Below are 17,663 nucleotides of genomic sequence, written 5' to 3' on the forward strand. Positions count from 1 at the left end.
GTGTGTGTGCGGTCTAGTACAGTGTGTGTGTGTGTGTGCGGTCTAGTACAGTGTGTGTGTGTGTGTGCGGTCTAGTACAGTGTGTGTGTGTGTGTGCGGTCTAGTACAGTGTGTGTGTGTGTGTGCGGTCTAGTACAGTGTGTGTGTGTGTGTGCGGTCTAGTACAGTGTGTGTGTGTGTGCGGTCTAGTACAGTGTGTGTGTGTGTGCGGTCTAGTACAGTGTGTGTGTGTGTGCGGTCTAGTACAGTGTGTGTGTGTGTGCGGTCTAGTACAGTGTGTGTGTGTGTGCGGTCTAGTACAGTGTGTGTGTGTGTGTGCGGTCTAGTACAGTGTGTGTGTGTGTGTGCGGTCTAGTACAGTGTGTGTGTGTGTGCGGTCTAGTACAGTGTGTGTGTGTGTGCGGTCTAGTACAGTGTGTGTGTGTGTGCGGTCTAGTACAGTGTGTGTGTGTGTGCGGTCTAGTACAGTGTGTGTGTGTGTGCGGTCTAGTACAGTGTGTGTGTGTGTGCGGTACGGTACAGTGTGTGTGTGTGCGGTACGGTACAGTGTGCGTATGAGGGTACGGTACGGTACAGTGTGCGTATGAGGGTACGGTACGTACAGTGTGCGTGTGTATGAGGGTACGGTACGTACAGTGTGCGTGTGTATGAGAGTGCGGTACGGTACAGTGTGCGTGTGTATGAGAGTGCGGTACGGTACAGTGTGCGTGTGTATGAGAGTGCGGTACAGGGTGTGTGGGGTATTGTACAAGGTGTGTTTGTGTAAAGTGTGTTTGTGTGTGGTATAGTACAGAATGTGTGTACGGTACAGTGTGTCCACTATAGTACAAGGTGTGTGTGGTATAGTGCAGAGTGTGTACGGTACAGTGTGTGTGGTATAGTACACTGTGTGTGTAGAATAGTACAGTACACTACACTGTGCGTGTGTGGTATAGAGCAGTGTGAGTGTGGTATAGAGCAGTGTGAGTGTGGTATAGAGCAGTGTGAGTGTGGTATAGAGCAGTGTGAGTGTGGTATAGAGCAGTGTGAGTGTGGTATAGAGCAGTGTGTGTGGTATAGAGCAGTGTGTGTGTGGTATAGAGCAGTGTGTGTGTGTGTGGTATAGAGCAGTGTGTGTGTGTGTGGTATAGAGCAGTGTGTGTGTGGTGTAGAGCAGTGTGTGTGTGTGTGTGGTGTAGAGCAGTGTGTGTGTGTGTGGTGTAGAGCAGTGTGTGTGTGTGTGGTGTAGAGCAGTGTGTGTGTGTGTGGTGTAGAGCAGTGTGCGTGTGTGGTGTAGAGCAGTGTGCGTGTGTGGTATAGAGCAGTGTGCGTGTGTGGTATAGAGCAGTGTGCGTGTGTGGTGTAGAGCAGTGTGCGTGTGTGGTGTAGAGCAGTGTGCGTGTGTGGTGTAGAGCAGTGTGCGTGTGTGGTACAGTGCAGTGTGCGTGTGTGGTACAGTGCAGTGTGCGTGTGTGGTACAGTGCAGTGTGCGTGTGGTATAGAGTAGTGTGTGTGTGGTATAGAGCAGTGTGTGTGTGGTATAGAGCAGTGTGTGTGTGGTATAGTGCAGTGTGTGTGTGGTATAGTGCAGTGTGTGTGGTATAGTGCAGTGTGTGTCTGTGCGGTGTAGTGTGTTGGAGCTGTACCCTCAGACTTGTGTACTCCTCCCCTCTCTCTCGTCTCCTCTCCCCGCACTTGATGATGATGATGATTGCGCTCCTGGGCCTGCGTGGTTGGCGTTACATTGTTACGGGGGTGCTGGAAGTGTCCCGTGTAGCTGTCACAGGGGGGAGCGCTGCTGGGGTGATGGGGGGCGTCCTCTCCTGTATGTCCCTGACCATGGAACTGGTAATTCTGGCACAGTCGCCTCTATAGGGCGGCATTACTGGGATCTGATTGTAGTGGGGACAATGGAAGCGACGTGGGCGTGTGGCAGAATGCGCTGTATGTGGTTCTAGACACTTGTGAATAGCAGACCTTGAACTGCGCTCCATCTTTCTGTACGCACAACATAAATCACCGCAATGCTGCATACACATTAACCACGGCACTGCTGGTGACAGATCTATCACACACGTTACCACAGTCAGGGTGTCCTCCCCTGGTGACAGATCTATCACACGTTACCACAGTCACTGTGTCCTCTCCCCTGGTGACAGATCTATCGCACGTTACCACAGTCAGGGTGTACTCTCCCCTGGTGACAGATCTATCGCACGTTACCACAGTCAGGGTGTCCTCCCCTGGTGACAGATCTATCACACGTTACCACGTCACACTGTGTCCTCTCCCCTGGTGACAGATCTATCGCACGTTACCACAGTCAGGGTGTCCTCTCCCCTGGTGACAGATCTATCGCACGTTACCACAGTCAGGGTGTCCTCTCCCCTGGTGACAGATCTATCACACGTTACCACAGTCAGGGTGTCCTCTCCCCTGGTGACAGATCTATCACACGTTACCACAGTCAGGGTGTCCTCTCTCCTGGTGACAGATCTGTCACACGTTACCACAGTCAGGGTGTCCTCTCCCCTGGTGACAGATCTATCACATGTTACCACAGTCACTGTGTCCTCTCCCCTGGTGACAGATCTATCACACGTTACCACAGTCAGGGTGTCCTCTCTCCTGGTGACAGATCTGTCACACGTTACCACAGTCACTGTGTCCTCTCCCCTGGTGACAGATCTATCACATGTTACCACAGTCACTGTGTCCTCTCCCCTGGTGACAGATCTATCACACACGTTACCACAGTCACTGTGTCCTCTCCCCTGGTGACAGATCTGTCACACGTTACCACAGTCACTGTGTCCTCTCCTCTGGTGACAGATCTATCACACACGTTACCACAATCACTGTGTCCTCTCCCCTGGTGACAGATCTATCGCACATTACCACAGTCAGGGTGTCCTCTCCCCTGGTGACAGATCTATTGCACGTTACCACAGTCAGGGTGTCCTCTCACCTGGTGACAGATCTATCACACGTTACCACAGTCAGGGTGTCCTCTCTCCTGGTGACAGATCTATCACACGTTACCACAGTCAGGGTGTCCTCTCCCCTGGTGAGAGATCTATCACACGTTACCACAGTCACTGTGTCCTCTCCCCTGGTGAGAGATCTATCACACGTTACCACAGTCAGGGTGTCCTCTCCCCTGGTGACAGATCTATCGCACGTTACCACAGTCACTGTGTCCTCTCCCCTGGTGACAGATCTATCACACGTTACCACAGTCAGGGTGTCCTCTCCCCTGGTGAGAGATCTATCACATGTTACCACAGTCAGGGTGTCCTCTCCCCTGGTGACAGATCTATCGCACGTTACCACAGTCACTGTGTCCTCTCCCCTGGTGACAGATCTATCGCACGTTACCACAGTCACTGTGTCCTCTCCCCTGGTGACAGATCTATCGCACGTTACCACAGTCAGGGTGTCCTCTCTCCTGGTGACAGATCTATCGCACGTTACCACAGTCAGGGTGTCCTCTCTCCTGGTGACAGATCTATCACACGTTACCATAGTCAGGGTGTCCTCTCCCCTGGTGACAGATCTATCGCACGTTACCACAGTCAGGGTGTCCTCTCCCCTGGTGACAGATCTATCGCACGTTACCACAGTCAGGGTGTCCTCTCTCCTGGTGACAGATCTATCACACGTTACCACAGTCAGGGTGTCCTCTCCCCTGGTGACAGATCTATCGCACGTTACCACAGTCAGGGTGTCCTCTCCCCTGGTGACAGATCTATCGCACGTTACCACAGTCAGGGTGTCCTCTCCCCTGGTGACAGATCTATCGCACGTTACCACAGTCAGGGTGTCCTCTCTCCTGGTGACAGATCTATCACACGTTACCACAGTCAGGGTGTCCTCTCCCCTGGTGAGAGATCTATCACACGTTACCACAGTCACTGTGTCCTCTCCCCTGGTGACAGATCTATCACACGTTACCATAGTCAGGGTGTCCTCTCTCCTGGTGAGAGATCTATCACATGTTACCACAGTCACTGTGTCCTCTCCCCTGGTGACAGATCTATCACATGTTACCACAGTCACTGTGTCCTCTCCCCTGGTGACAGATCTATCGCCTGTTACCACAGTCAGGGTGTCCTCTCTCCTGGTGACAGATCTATCACACGTTACCATAGTCAGGGTGTCCTCTCTCCTGGTGACAGATCTATCACACGTTACCACAGTCCGATGTCCTGTCTTTCACTCACACTCTCTCTCTCTCTCTCCCTGTCTCAGGCACTTTTCGCTGCACGTTCTGTCAGACTGAAGTGGAAGAGGACGAGTCTGCGATGCCCAAGAAGGACGCCCGGACTCTGGTCGCCCGGTTTAACGAGCAGATTGAGCCTATATACGCTTTGCTGCGAGACACTGAAGACATCAACCTGGCTTATGAAATCCTGGAACCAGAACCCACAGAGATCCCATCTCTGAGACAGAGGTATCTAATGCTCTCTCCCACCACTCCTAGCTGCCATGTGGGCACCATGCTGGGGTTACACTGGGCTTGTCTGCAATGAGTCTCCGTCACTAACGCCTCAGTACGTAAAAGTCTCTACATCTGTCTCCCCAACGCCATGCCCTGGGTTCCTGAAGTGTTAGAGCGAACGTCCCCTCTATATAGTAAGCGTGGGAGCTCTTATTTAAGTGATTGTTTCACAGTTACATGTCGGCACTTTGACTAGTTAATAGAGACCAGTGAGAAGTGCCAGTCTCCGTCCGGCTGGTCTTGTACTGTCCCGCCGGCATCGCTTCCGTGTACACGACCTGCGATATCTTTAGTTCTGTGTAGCGCGCTATGCTGCGCTGACATGGTGTACGCAGTGTTGTCTGGTTCGCACAGAAAGCACTTTCTGTTCCGCTTGTGTTGCAGTGAAGTGCAGATTGCCTCCCCCTCTCCCACTCTCAGATCTGTCTCTCCGAAAACTGTCAGCTTGTAAAAACTTTGCACTTAGGAGAGAAAAACCTTCCTGCAACTGGTTTGCGTTACGTGTCTCTAAGCTTAATAGAGGTGTTGTCTTACCTCAAAGCACCGTAAAGATGGAGAGGGGGGCCGCAATCTACCAACTCCACAGAGACTGCAGCTTGCCGGGGGGATGGGGAGTTTATTATCGCAGAAGATGCCGCAGTTTGTCATTGCCGAGTATGAAATGTTCTGCTTCCAGTCTGTCAATAAAAGCCAGGAGTTTGGGTTATTCCTGGTGTCTGTGTTAGCTGGGACAGTCTATGGGAAATGCTGAGGTTTTCTCATTAATGTTCAGCAACGTTGTCCACACATCCGAAGCCGATGACTGCGCAATAGTAACACAAACAGGGACTTAGACCATCATTTTATTTAGAGACACGTTTATAAAATAGATTGGGAGTTATGTACATACTCCATAAGATATACATTATATATATATATACACACACATACTAAAAGGTGACGTATTTCTTTCTCCGTCCTGTTTTACAGCAAAGAACGAACAGCGGCCGCAGCAGCCGCGTTGGGTCCTCACCGAGAAGCCTGGACGAAGGGCCCCTCGTACGAGGACATGTACACCCAGGATGTGGTCATCAGCATGGAGGAGCAGGAGGACCTGCAGCGGGCGGCCACCGAGGGGAAACCGGTCAGGGAGAGGCCCATCTGGCTGAGAGAGAGCACGGTGCAGGGCGTAGGTTACAGCGAAGCCGCCGATATCAAAGATGGTGAGAGAGCCCATTGTGCCTGGCGTGTAGGGTGGTTTGTCCAGGTTGTGTCTGACTATGGCCTAGCGCAGGGCTGACCAATAGCGTCTGAGTAATATAGGGATCCGTATTAATGAGCGACTCAGACTGATGTGTGTTTATTGCATCTGATCGCTATGGGTAACGCCATCTTTTTCCTTTGCACCCACTGCGATGGAAGTCGCCCACAGTGTTCAAATCACCCAGACAATGTCGCAGTGATGATGTGCCCTCGCCGGTCGCTACGCACGGCACCATACAATGTAATTGTTCTATATACAACATAATGGGCAGGTGGTGTCTGGCTCTGCTATCATTTTCTGGGAAAGTATAAGATCTTTCTACTTCAGGGTCCATAGGGTTCCACAGGATACCTTGGGGTATAGGCGATGGCGGCAGACATCCAGGCACCACAGAATTAAATTTTCAGCCTCCCAGGATGCACTGGGGTCCCTCTCCTATACCCCGCCCCCGAGTCTCAGGCTACTCAGTTTTCGTCGGTGCCTGGCCGGAACCAGTCGCACCGTACAGAGGGGGGTCTTTTCAAGGCCCCTGAATATTTCTTCGCAGCTGTGGCTGCACAACTAGAGTGCTCCAGCATAGGACAGTCAGTACTGACGTCCATGCTGTCACTCCTACACCCCGCCGGTACCTTAACGCCGGTACTGATCCGGGGATTCTGGTGGGCAATCGGGGTCACGACTAGCGGTGCCCCTCATTGCCTGGACTGTGGCCGGATTCACGGGGGTCTCAGGTAAGCGGCGGGACCCGCGGTGGGTCCCCGCCGAAGATTGTATCACAGTCCTTTGGTCCCCAGGCAGGGGGCTCAATGGGGGACCGGCTGCAGCGTGGAGCCAGGCTCATCATACCCAGCGCTTCCTCTACCCCCGGGGACACAGGACCGCGCGATAGTGGAAAACGCCCGGCGTCCCAGGGGTTAAATGCATGCCAGGGGAGTGTGCTTTCCCTGCTGAGCAGACTGCGCCTTCCCCTGGTGCACACAGCCTTTCCACTGCGGTCTGGCATCTGCATGCGCTCCTCCCCCAGCCCTGCCCTCACTCTGCTCCTCAGCGGCCATTTTCTGTGACTTGGCAAGCGCTGCTGGACGCTGAAAACAGCGGCATTAGGGTCGGGGGGCCCCCTGCATACCTCTCCTCCGGTATAAGGTCAGGTTATGCTGCGCTGTTTCCTAGCAGGTTATCAGTCTGAGTAGTTGGTGAAGCGCTGATAGTGCAGGTTGTTATTCTGCATTGTGTGTGACTAAATCGCTAGTGTCTGCTGCTTGTACTTTCTATCTGTCAGACATTCTCCTGTCCCTGTCTCTCTGCTATTAGCCCTCGTGGTGCAGTGTTTCCAGGGGTCAGTGTCCCACTATACAAGTCTGTTAGTGAGACGTGTCACACACACTTCCGGACATGCAGCATGTCTGACACCGACCGGGACTTGCCCCTTCAGCCAAGGTGTACAGCATGTCTGACACCGACCGGGACTTGCCCCTTCAGCCAAGGTGTACAGTATGTCTGACACTGACCGGGACTTGCCCCTTCAGCCAAGGTGTACAGTATGTCTGACACTGACCGGGACTTGCCCCTTCAGCCAAGGTGTACAGTATGTCTGACACTGACCGGGACTTGCCCCTTCAGCCAAGGTGTACAGTATGTCTGACACTGACCGGGACTTGCCCCTTCAGCCAAGGTGTACAGTATGTCTGACACTGACCAGGACTTGCCCCTTCAGCCAAGGTGTACAGTATGTCTGACACTGACCGGGACTTGCCCCTTCAGCCAAGGTGTACAGTATGTCTGACACTGACCGGGACTTGCCCCTTCAGCCAAGGTGTACAGTATGTCTGACACTGACCGGGACTTGCCCCTTCAGCCAAGGTGTACAGTATGTCTGGCACCATTGGTGGAGGGAGATGGCAGCTCTGAAGGGGTTCGCAACACGTGTCTTACAAGGCACAGCGAACTACTGTCCCTGCACCTGGGCTTGTTTTGCTAAGGCACTTACAACCCTGGCGGGCCAGCTAGCAACGCCCCCTGCATTTCCCCATATGGGTGTTTCACAGCAGTCTATGGCGTCGTCCCCTATACAGGGGTTCCCTAGACAGTTGGTAATCCCTCAGAGTCCCTCGGTCTCGCCCCCCCCAGGTCATGCAAGAACCTGCGTGGGCGAAGTCATTGTCCACGTCGGTACAACACCCGATGGACGCTTGCAGGGAGAGAGCCATCCTGGCGGCCGCAGAAGCGGCAGCTGCAAACTGATCAGGGTGATCGGGATGATGTGTCTCCTGATGACGCAGAAATATTTGACACTTCCGATCACGGCCTTGGTTGTTGAGGATGACGCTCCGCCTGTGGCAAAATCTAAATATCCCTATTTTAAGGATATTAAAGGTGATGCTGCGGTATTCCCCCTATCTGGTCAATTAGTGGATCATTTAGGGGAAGCTTGGAAATCGCCAAGTAGGCGTTTCCAGCCCCAGAAGCGTCTGGCAGTGGCATATCTCTTCATAGAAAATTTTTCTAAATGGGGAAACCCCGCCACAGGTCGACACTCGTCTCATCAAGAGTGCGATGTTGCCAATGCCCTCCATGGTCTCCTTAAAGGATCCCACGGATCGCAAGGTTGAAATATGTCTTAAGTCTATGTATTCCCTTGCTGGATTCGCTTCCAGACCGGCTATGGCCGTGTGCTGGGTGACTAGAGCCATGGAATACTGGGCAGATCCGTTGGATGCGTCTCTGGACCCAGACTCAGTCCCTGATCAAGTGGAGCTGGTGGGTAATCTAAGAGACTCAGCCGCTTACATTACTGAGCGGCTTTGGACATAGGCATGCTTGCTTCCAGGATTTCCTCGGCAGCAGTAGCAGCACGACGTACCCTGTGGTTGCGGTCTTGGAAAGTTCCCAAGAAAGGGTTAGAGGGTTTACCCTTTAATGGTGAAGTACTTTTTGGCCCTGATTTGGTCAAAATTGTGGCTACCCTGGCAGCGGCAAAGTCTGCGTGTTTGCCATCACCTACTGTCCCTTCAGGGTAGGGTTCTTCTTCCTTTCGGCCTTACAGAACCCTGGGTAAGTCCAGGGTGCAGTCTTTTCCGAGACAGACTGCCACCAAGAAGCCTACCAAGTCAAACAAGCAAGCCTAGAGTACCAGACGCCCTGCTCCTACGTCCAACGACAATCCTTTGGCCTGACGGGACGGGCCTCTCTTTGGGGGACCCCAAAGTGGAAGGCCGACTTGGGTAAGAGAAGTGGTGTCTCAGGGGTACGCCCTCTCCTTCTGCAGAAAGCCGCCCAGTCTGTTTTTTACCCCCACGGGTCTTCTGTCCGAATTAGGACAAGGCCCGGGTGTTTCAGACGGTAGTGCACTCTATGCTCCAGGCTGGGGTCATAGTGCCAGTTCCTTGGTCTCAGAGGGGATTGGGATATTACTCCAATCTTATTCTGGTACAGAAACCCAGTGGGTCCTACCGCCCAATACTCAACCTCAAATCTCTCAAAAATTTTTTTTTGAGGGTTCCATGGTTCAGGATGGAGACCCTGCGTTCCATCATCCTAAGGATGGAGCCTGGGAATTTCATGGTGTCGTTAGATATGCAGGATGCTCACCTACATATCCCCATTATCTCAGCGCACCAACGCTTCCTCAGGTGGGCAGTGGTCAAGGATCATTTCCAGTTTTAGGCTCTGCCTTTTGGTCTAGCCACAGCACCTCGTGTGTTCGCCAAAATTTTGGTAGTCATGACAGCTCACCTGCGGATGCAGGGAATCCGCTTGCTACCCTATCTGGACGATCTCCTGCTGCTGGCAGAATCTCCAGAGGTACTTCAGCGCCATCTGCACCTGACTGTGTCTGTATTGCAGACTCACGGCTGGCGGATAAATTGGAAGAAGTCCTCCTTGGTACTATCACAGAGTATGCTCTATCTAGGAGCTCTGGTGGATGCCCAACATCAGAGGATCTTTGTAACTGAGGAAAAGATCTCTGCGTTACAGCAAAAGGTACGCCTTTGCCTGCGCAGTTGCCGCGTGTCCATTCACTCGGCAATGAGGCTCTTGGGTTCCATGGTGTCGGTATTCGACATGGTGGAGTTTGCCCAGTTCCACTCGAGGCCTCTGCAGAAGCTGATCCTCTCCAAATGGAATGGGTTGCCCACCAGATAATGACACAAATTATGGTGCTTTCTCTGGAGGTACGGCTGTCTCTGGCCTGATGGCTACAGACTGCTCCCCTGAACATGGGGCGCCCTTTTTGGATAGCGGACTGGGTCCTTTTGACGACAGACGCCAGTCTCCGCGGCTGGGGAGCGGTGACGGGACCACGCTTCTTTCAGGGGAGGTGAACTCCAAGAGAAGCAGCACTCCCATTAAATATATTAGAACTGGGAGCAGTCTTCAATGCTCTCCAGCAAGCAAGACACGTCCTGCAGGCAAGACCCGTGCAGGTACAATCAGACAACGCCACCACGGTGGCTTACGTAAACCGTCAAGGAGGAACATGCAGTCAGGCTTCTCTGACTGACAGAGGTGTCCCGGATCCTACTCTGGGCGGAAAAACACCTCACCGCAATATCGGCAGTGTTCATTCCAGGAGTCCTCAACTGGGAAGCAGACTTTCTCAGCCATCAAGACGTGCATCCAGGAGAGAGTGGTCTCTTCACCAGGAGGTGTGTCAGTTACGGGTGAACCAGAGATAGATCTCTTGGTCTCACGACACAACAACAAACTGCCAATGTTCGGGTCAAGAACAAGAGACGCAAAGGATTGTCTAGTGGGACGCCCTGGCGGTCAAGTGGGCCTTCCAGTATGCGTACCTCTTCCCTCCGTTCTCCCTTCTTCCTCGAGTGATACGCAAATTCAAGCAAGAAGGCGGCACGCTACTGCTGATTGTTCCAGCGTGGCCCAGGCGACACTGGTACACGGATCTTCATAGTCTCTCAGTGGACACTCCGCTGTTGTTGCCTCAATGTCAGGACCGGCTATCTCAGGGTCCTTGCCTTCATCCGGACCGAAGACTGCTGTCTTTGACGGCGTGGCTATTGAGACTGCCCTCTTGAGGTCCAGAGGTTTCTCCAGCTCGGTGGTCAACACCATGCTGAGAGCTTGGAAGCCTTCATCTGCCAACATCTACCATAGAGTGTGGCGGGCTTTCTTCCAGTGGTGTCGCACTAGAGGTAATGTCCTCAGGTGTTCAGATTGTCCAGGGTTCTGGCCTTCCTACAGGCGGGTTTAGACCAGAGTCTTCGCCTAGCTTCCCTGAAGATGCAGGTGTCTGCACTTTCAGTGTGGTTTCATCATAGGATTGCTATGCTTCCTGATGTCCGCACCTTTATGCAAAGGGTGCTTCTTATTCAGCTTCCCTTTGTTCCACCTGTGGCACCATGGGATCTGGCTGTGGTCTTGAAGACTCTTCAAGGACCGCCATTTGAACCACTGGGCTCAGTGGATTTGAAATGGCTAACCATTAAGACTGTTTTCATTCTGACTATTCCTTCGGCCAGAAGGGTTTCGGGATTGGGAGCTCTCTCATGTAGACCTTTATTTCAAATTTTTCATGGAAACAGGGCTGTGCTGCCCACTCATCCTGGGTTTCTTCCAAAGGTGGTATCTAGCTTCGATATCAACAAGGAAATTATTGTACCATCGTTTACTTCACCGGACCTTTCAGTTGGTGAGGCCACCTTGGATGTGGTACGGGCCTTGAAAATCTATGTGGACCGCACTTCTGTCTATTGGAAGTCAGACTCTTTGTTTGTCCTTTATGGCTTCCATAAAAGAGGTTGGCCTGCCACTAAAGAAACATTGGCAGGATGGATTCGACTGGCTATCTCTGAAGCTTTTGCTCACAAGGGCCTTCCTGTTCCATCTTCTGTTAAGGCTCATGCCACTAGGTCTGTGGATCCTTCGTGGGCAGCTCGATGTGGCGCCTCAGCTGTTCAGCTTTGCAAGGCGGCCACGTGGTCATCTGTCCATACTTTCGTACGGTATTGTACTTTTGATACCTACGCCTCTCAGGATGCTTCCTTCGGGCGACGGGGTTCTCCTCTCAGCACAGGAGCTCCCCCACCCTTGAAGGATACTGCTTTGGGACATCCCCAAGGTATCCTGTGGATACCCTATGGACCCTGAAGTAGAAAATATGAGATATGGTAAGAACTTAACCCTGTTATCTCTATTTCTACGTAGTCCATAGGGTTCCACAGGACTCCCGCCCTGTCGCACCTGTACTGCAGATGGGCTGTGATTCTGGTCACCGGTTTTTCCGTCTCCCTCTGGTGAGACTGTGATTCTTGTGTGTTCCAGACTGTCTTCTCTCTCTATTTTTTGCTCCTGCTCCGGCCTATGGCTTGTTACGAAACTTGTTACGTAGCCTGAGGCTAGGGGGCGGGGTATAGGAGAGGGACCCCAGTGCATCCTGGGAGGCTGAAAATTTAACTCTGTGGTGCCTGGATGTCTGCCGCCATCGCCTATACCCCAAGGTATCCTGTGGAACCCTATGGACTTCATAGAAATAGAGATAACAAGGGTAAGTTCTTACCATATCTCATATTTTTTCTTGGCAACCTGGTGCAATTACGTATCTTACCAATATACACATTAACTGTGGTGTGTTCCATTGTCACTCAGTACACATTAGAAATATACTAATCTATTTTATCTGCCCCCTCTGTGCTGTTCCTCCCACACACACACCCGCATCCGAAGTGGCTCCCCCCTCTGCACCGACTTTCCTCCTCTTCCCCCGCTAATCCCCCCCACCCGCCACCGGTGACCTTTTTCTCTCCTAAATCTGTCCCGTCTATGGCACCCAGACAGGATGCGTGCATCGAGGAGATGGGACAGACCGCCTGCAATTATTCTATAGATTGCCACGCCCAGCGCTGCTGCGTGTTAACCACCTTCTCTCCCCACCAGGAATGGACACGGAACCGTTCCACGATCACGACGAGAGCCGTCCAATGGCCGACGAGAATGAAGAAGTCATGCAGGCCCTCCTCATCCACGAGAAGAAGAGCGCGGCTGCCGCCGTGGGTGCGTCCGCCGCTCCCGCCTCCAACCCGGGCGCGGGCAGCGATTCAGACAGTGACACCAGTGAATCAGACCAAGACAGCCCCGCGCCCCGTCATCCTTTCGGAACCGCTTCCCATTTCTTTGAAGACGAAGACGATGATGAGTTTGAGGAGGTGTCGGCGGACCCTGCGGTCACTGTCAGCGGGCGATCCTACCTTTACAGTGAGGTCAGTCAGCGCCCGGAGCTGGTGGCACAGATGACCCCGCAGGAGAAAGACGCGTACATAGCGATGGGGCAGAAGATGTTTGAGGACATGTATGACTGACATTCTCCCACCAGAACCTCATGGTCAGCTCGCAGCACGGTGTCCGACATGAGCGGGTTCTAGGTACCTCCTAGTTATACATTACAATGATACTTCTGGTACCTAATCGAGAAAGACCAATCCCTCTAGCCATCTCCAACGCGACATGGTTTGTCCTCTAAATCTTATTAGCATTGTGACGGTTCCAGCGTTCTCCATGTGCCCAGCTCTCTCTTGGGAGGATGGGAGAGTTCCCCCACCTGTCTGTGTACTGATGGATATGTATTGGGCGAGTTCCCCCACCTGTCTGTGTACCAATGGATATGTATTGGGAGAGTTCCCCCCACCTGTCTGTGTACCAATGGATATGTATTGGGAGAGTTCCCCCACCTGTCTGTGTACCAATGGATATGTATTGGGAGAGTTCCCCCACCTGTCTGTGTACCAATGGACATGTATTGGGAGAGTCCCCCCACCTGTCTGTGTACAGATGGATATGCATTGGGCGACGATGCTTTTTATTTGGTTTTTATTGGTTTTTAGAGCACAGGATTTATTTTAGAAATTTTACCTCCAAATAGATTTCATTCACATAGGACAAAATCACCATTCGCCACCGACACGCCAGCAGAGACCCCACAGTGGTGAGTATAAGGGGTAAATTTACTAAAGTGAGAGTTTTAAAAGTGATGTTGCCCATATCAGATTCTACTTAACATGTAACTAGCACCTCCTAGAAGATCATAGCTAGAATCCGATTGGTTGCTATGGGCAACATCACTTTTAAAACTCACTTCTAAAAACTCTCACTTTAGTAAATTTACCCCTAAGAGACAACCCTGGTCAGCGGAGACCCGCGGTAGTGAGATTACAAGTGGCACCCGGACTGATTATAGATCCTCAGTGATGAGTGTACCGGAGACACCCTGACAGTTATAGACCCCTTAGTAGTGAGTAAAGGAGATACACTGACTGTATACACAATACTCTGGTTATGGGTTCTGTCCTACTAGTAACAGTATTATTGCCCAAATGTACCTCTTCCACTGCCGAAGCCTCTACTTGAAGCAATATTAGTGACCATGTTGTGCGGACCCCTTATATATTATTTTTACTAATACATTTCCCTGTGTCTGGGAAAGCCAGGGATCTCCAGTCATCGCAGCTTCACGGAACCCCCGAGTGTCCCAGCTCACGCTGAGTGTTATAAACCTGTCTTCAGCTCTCGTGTTAGTGAGGTCGCCATAGAGGCGCCCGGATTCTACGTTTTGTTTTTTATATTCACTTCTAGTGTGTGGCACAATCCCGGAGGAGCAGATGCACTAAGCCTTGGCGAGAGAGAAAGTGGAGGGAGATAAACCACCAACCAATCAGCTCCTAAGTGTCATTTTTCAAACACAGCCTGTAAACATGACAGTTAGGAGCTGATTGGCTGGTACTTTATCCCTCTCTCTCCACGTGATCACTCTCCAAGGCTTGGTGCATCTCCCTCTGTGTTTTACAGCCTGTGCTTTTTGTACATGACATCATTGTTTTTAAATGTTTTACTACTCGCTGTTTTTTTAATAAAGTGTTTTGTATGAAGTATTGGGTTTTTGTTGTTGTTTTTCATGAAAGAAGCCGAATAATGTGTGAATTTGGAAATGAATATATGTAGGGTCTTTCCCAACTCCGTGGTGGCCATAATATAAGGTAGTCGGCTAAGTCGAAGCCGGAGAAACGGAAACCCCCCCGCGCGGGAAGGTATATAGCGTGACTCCTCCTTCCCTCTGGTTCCTATTTCCTGCCTGTCAGCTGGCGAGGGTTTTGTGTCTGTGTAGAGTGGTTATTGTTTCCTAGATAAGTGATCTGTTCCCGGCGAGCTCGGATGGTCCCTGCAATGAGCCTCTGATAGAGCAATTAGGGACAGGAGGGGCTCCCTGGGTGCGCTTGTTGCTGTGCAGAGCTGCTGATGCAACTTTCTTGTACAAGGAAATGCACTGGCCGGTCTCCAGACGCCTATGTGGCATTACTCAAAATTTTCCTTATGTGCGGCGTGGAATCTGTACACAACATTGAGGGCAAAGGATTTCTACAACATGAAGCTTGAGCCCACCCCCAAAAAGCCAAAGAGCAGCCATTATAGTTTAGTCCTTCTCAGGGTGGCCATATTGGAGACCTTACGGTAGGTTTAGTAAGTGATCCTTCACTTCCCCTGGGTTGCTGAAGAGAAGGAACCCAGCAAACCTCATCATCGTCTTTGTGGAGCAAGTGCTAAGGCTTTAGCTGATGGTTATGAAGAGGCTTTGTCTGCAGATGGTTCCACTCAACCCAACGAAAATGCTTCTCAATCTCCTGAACAAATGAAATTCCATCGAGGATGTTTGTCACTACTGAGTTCTGTTACTGAGCTTTATTGGATATCTAGCGTTGAGTCAGGAGAGATCGGGGGAGAATCCATTTAACCCGAAGTTGTGAACGTTCTACTTAAACATCTTAACAAAACCCTGAGGACTAGATGATAGCCTCCAGACTCTCTCCAAGATTCCCAATCTGAGGAGCAATACAGAGAAGGCAAAGTGTTTCCAGTAGACCAGTCATTAAAGATCTCTTAATAATATGTCCTCAGTTTGAGACGTAACCATATTTCTACTTCAGGGTCCATAGGGGGTCCACAGGGTTGACCTTGGGGTATAGCTGGATCTGGATCCACGGGCACCACGCAGTTAAAGCTTTCACTGCTCCCAGGATGCACTTGGGTCCGTCCTCCTCTATACCCCGCCCCCGAGCCACAGGCACCTCAGTTTTAGTTGGTGCCCGGCCGGAGTCGGGTCACCCTGTCGCAGTGGGGCTGCTGGAGCAGCCCCTAAGCTTTATTTTAAAAGAGAATTTTTTTTATTTTTTTCTACTTTTTTTACACTTTTAGAGCGGCAGCATCAGACTGTTCTTTAGGACGTCCACGCTGCCGCTCCTTCTCCCCGCTGGCGCCGCTACGCCAGTACCACTCTGGGGATCGCGGCGGGACCCCAGAGCCTGTACTAGCCGGGCTCTGGGGACTCCCTTGACTGCTGCCGGACGCGACGGGGATCAGGTAAGCCGCGGGTCGCCGCGTGCGGCGGCCCGCGGGTACTTTATATGCAGTCAGAAGCCTCCGGTCTCTGGTGAAAGACCGAAGGCGCTAGCGGCGGCGGCGGGCTCCCCCTCTATAGAGGAATACCCCGCGTGTCCGCTAGACCACCAGGGTAACAGGCTGGTAGCGGGACCGGCAACCCGGGGGTTAATTGCTAGCCAGGGGAGGCAGCCTTCCCTGTCTAGCGGCTCCTCCCCTCAGCTCAGCGCGCCTTTCAACTAGCAGTCTGGCGTCGCTGAGCTGCTCTTATCTCTCGGCCACTCCTCCTCTGAGGTCTCCGGCGGCCATCTTTACTGGCAGGCATCGCAGACTCCCAGGCGGTATCAAGTGGACCGGTCCCCCTGTGTACCTCTCCCCGGCTAAAGGACAGTGTACACAGCGCTATAGCCCTCCCAGACACTGAATCTGGGCGGTTGATTGTAGCGGAAGGTGCAGTGAGTACTAACTTTTCTGCATTGTATGTGACTATTGCTAGTGCTGCCTGTCTGTGACTTATTCTCCTTTACTGTCAGCTTATACCTATCCCTTTCCTTCTCCTACGGCCCGGCAGGTGTGTGGGGGAAGGGCGTTTTTCTGATACCCTCACTTATTTAAATCACGTATTTGTGGGGTCAGTCACATACTGTTGTGTGCTACACAGTACCATATCTGGGCTGTTGTGTCGCATACTGGTGAGTGCGCGGGTGTTAAAACCGTAATTCCTCTGGTGATACGTATTTCTTGTGATTTACGGTATCATGTCTGATGAGGAGACTGAGCGCTCTGTGGCTCCTGTGCTATTTTCCTGCAGACGCTGTGCTGCTGGAATTGATGGGGAGGACTTATCTCAGGATGGTCTGTGCGGGCGGTGCCAGCTGGTACCGGGCACCTCCAACCCCCCTGTGTCACAGGACCCTCCTTGGGCGATTTTTTCATAGGTGCTGGCGTCTATTGCGGACCGGTTATCGGTCCCATCAGCGGTCCCTTCTAGGGCGTTGCCTCAGCCCACCATCCCCCATTCCCCGGGTATTCCGCAAATATTGCGGTCTCTCCCCGGGGCCCAGACTGTGGGTCCTTACTCGGGACTGCCTGTGTATGTGCAGTCTCCCCCAGTGACGCGTCAGTCTGTAGTGCCTTTGCAGAGTTTTGCTCCGACGGTGGGTGTTCTCTCTAGCTCTGTACAGAGTCTGGCGGCTTCATCCTCGGCGTTTCAGTCGATGTTGCAAAGTGATGTGCCACCAAGGGCGTCTAAACGTCCGGTTGTGAGTTCACTAGCTGCGCAGTTGTCGGACTCGGAAGTGTCCTCAGATGATGGAGAAATCCATGAGGACTCTGACTCTGATGCCATGGGGCAGGAGGTGGAAGCTAAGTCCTCCATTAATGTTCCAGCCTTAGGGCGGTGCGGGCTATCCTACATGTTGAGGATGATGCACCGGCTCCTAGGTCGAAGTTTCCTAATTTTAAAAAGGCCAAGGTGACTTCAACTGTGTTCCCCCTGTCTGATCAATTAACGGATCATATGGCGGCGGCCTGGCAATGACCCAGTAAGAGGTTCCA

The 17,663-nt window shown here is 52.1% G+C and overlaps 1 protein-coding gene across 3 annotated transcripts in view; it reads left to right on the plus strand.

Moving 5' to 3' along the window:
• GTF2E1 (general transcription factor IIE subunit 1) overlaps positions 1–14,585 on the plus strand; it is a 50,045-nt gene extending 35,460 nt beyond the window's left edge. For all 3 annotated transcript variants that reach the window (XM_088455880.1, XM_088455881.1, XM_088455882.1), the window contains exons 3-5: positions 4,231–4,432; positions 5,450–5,682; positions 12,618–14,585. In XM_088455880.1, the coding sequence (XP_088312006.1) occupies positions 4,231–4,432; positions 5,450–5,682; positions 12,618–13,039 (857 nt within the window). In that variant the 3' untranslated portion in view covers positions 13,040–14,585. The remainder of the gene's footprint in view (positions 1–4,230; positions 4,433–5,449; positions 5,683–12,617) is intronic.
• Positions 14,586–17,663: the final 3,078 nt, after the last annotated feature.

This window comes from Taudactylus pleione, unplaced genomic scaffold (assembly GCF_031769625.1).
Source record: "Taudactylus pleione unplaced genomic scaffold, aTauple2 ptg000677l, whole genome shotgun sequence".
Lineage (NCBI taxonomy): Eukaryota > Metazoa > Chordata > Amphibia > Anura > Myobatrachidae > Taudactylus > Taudactylus pleione.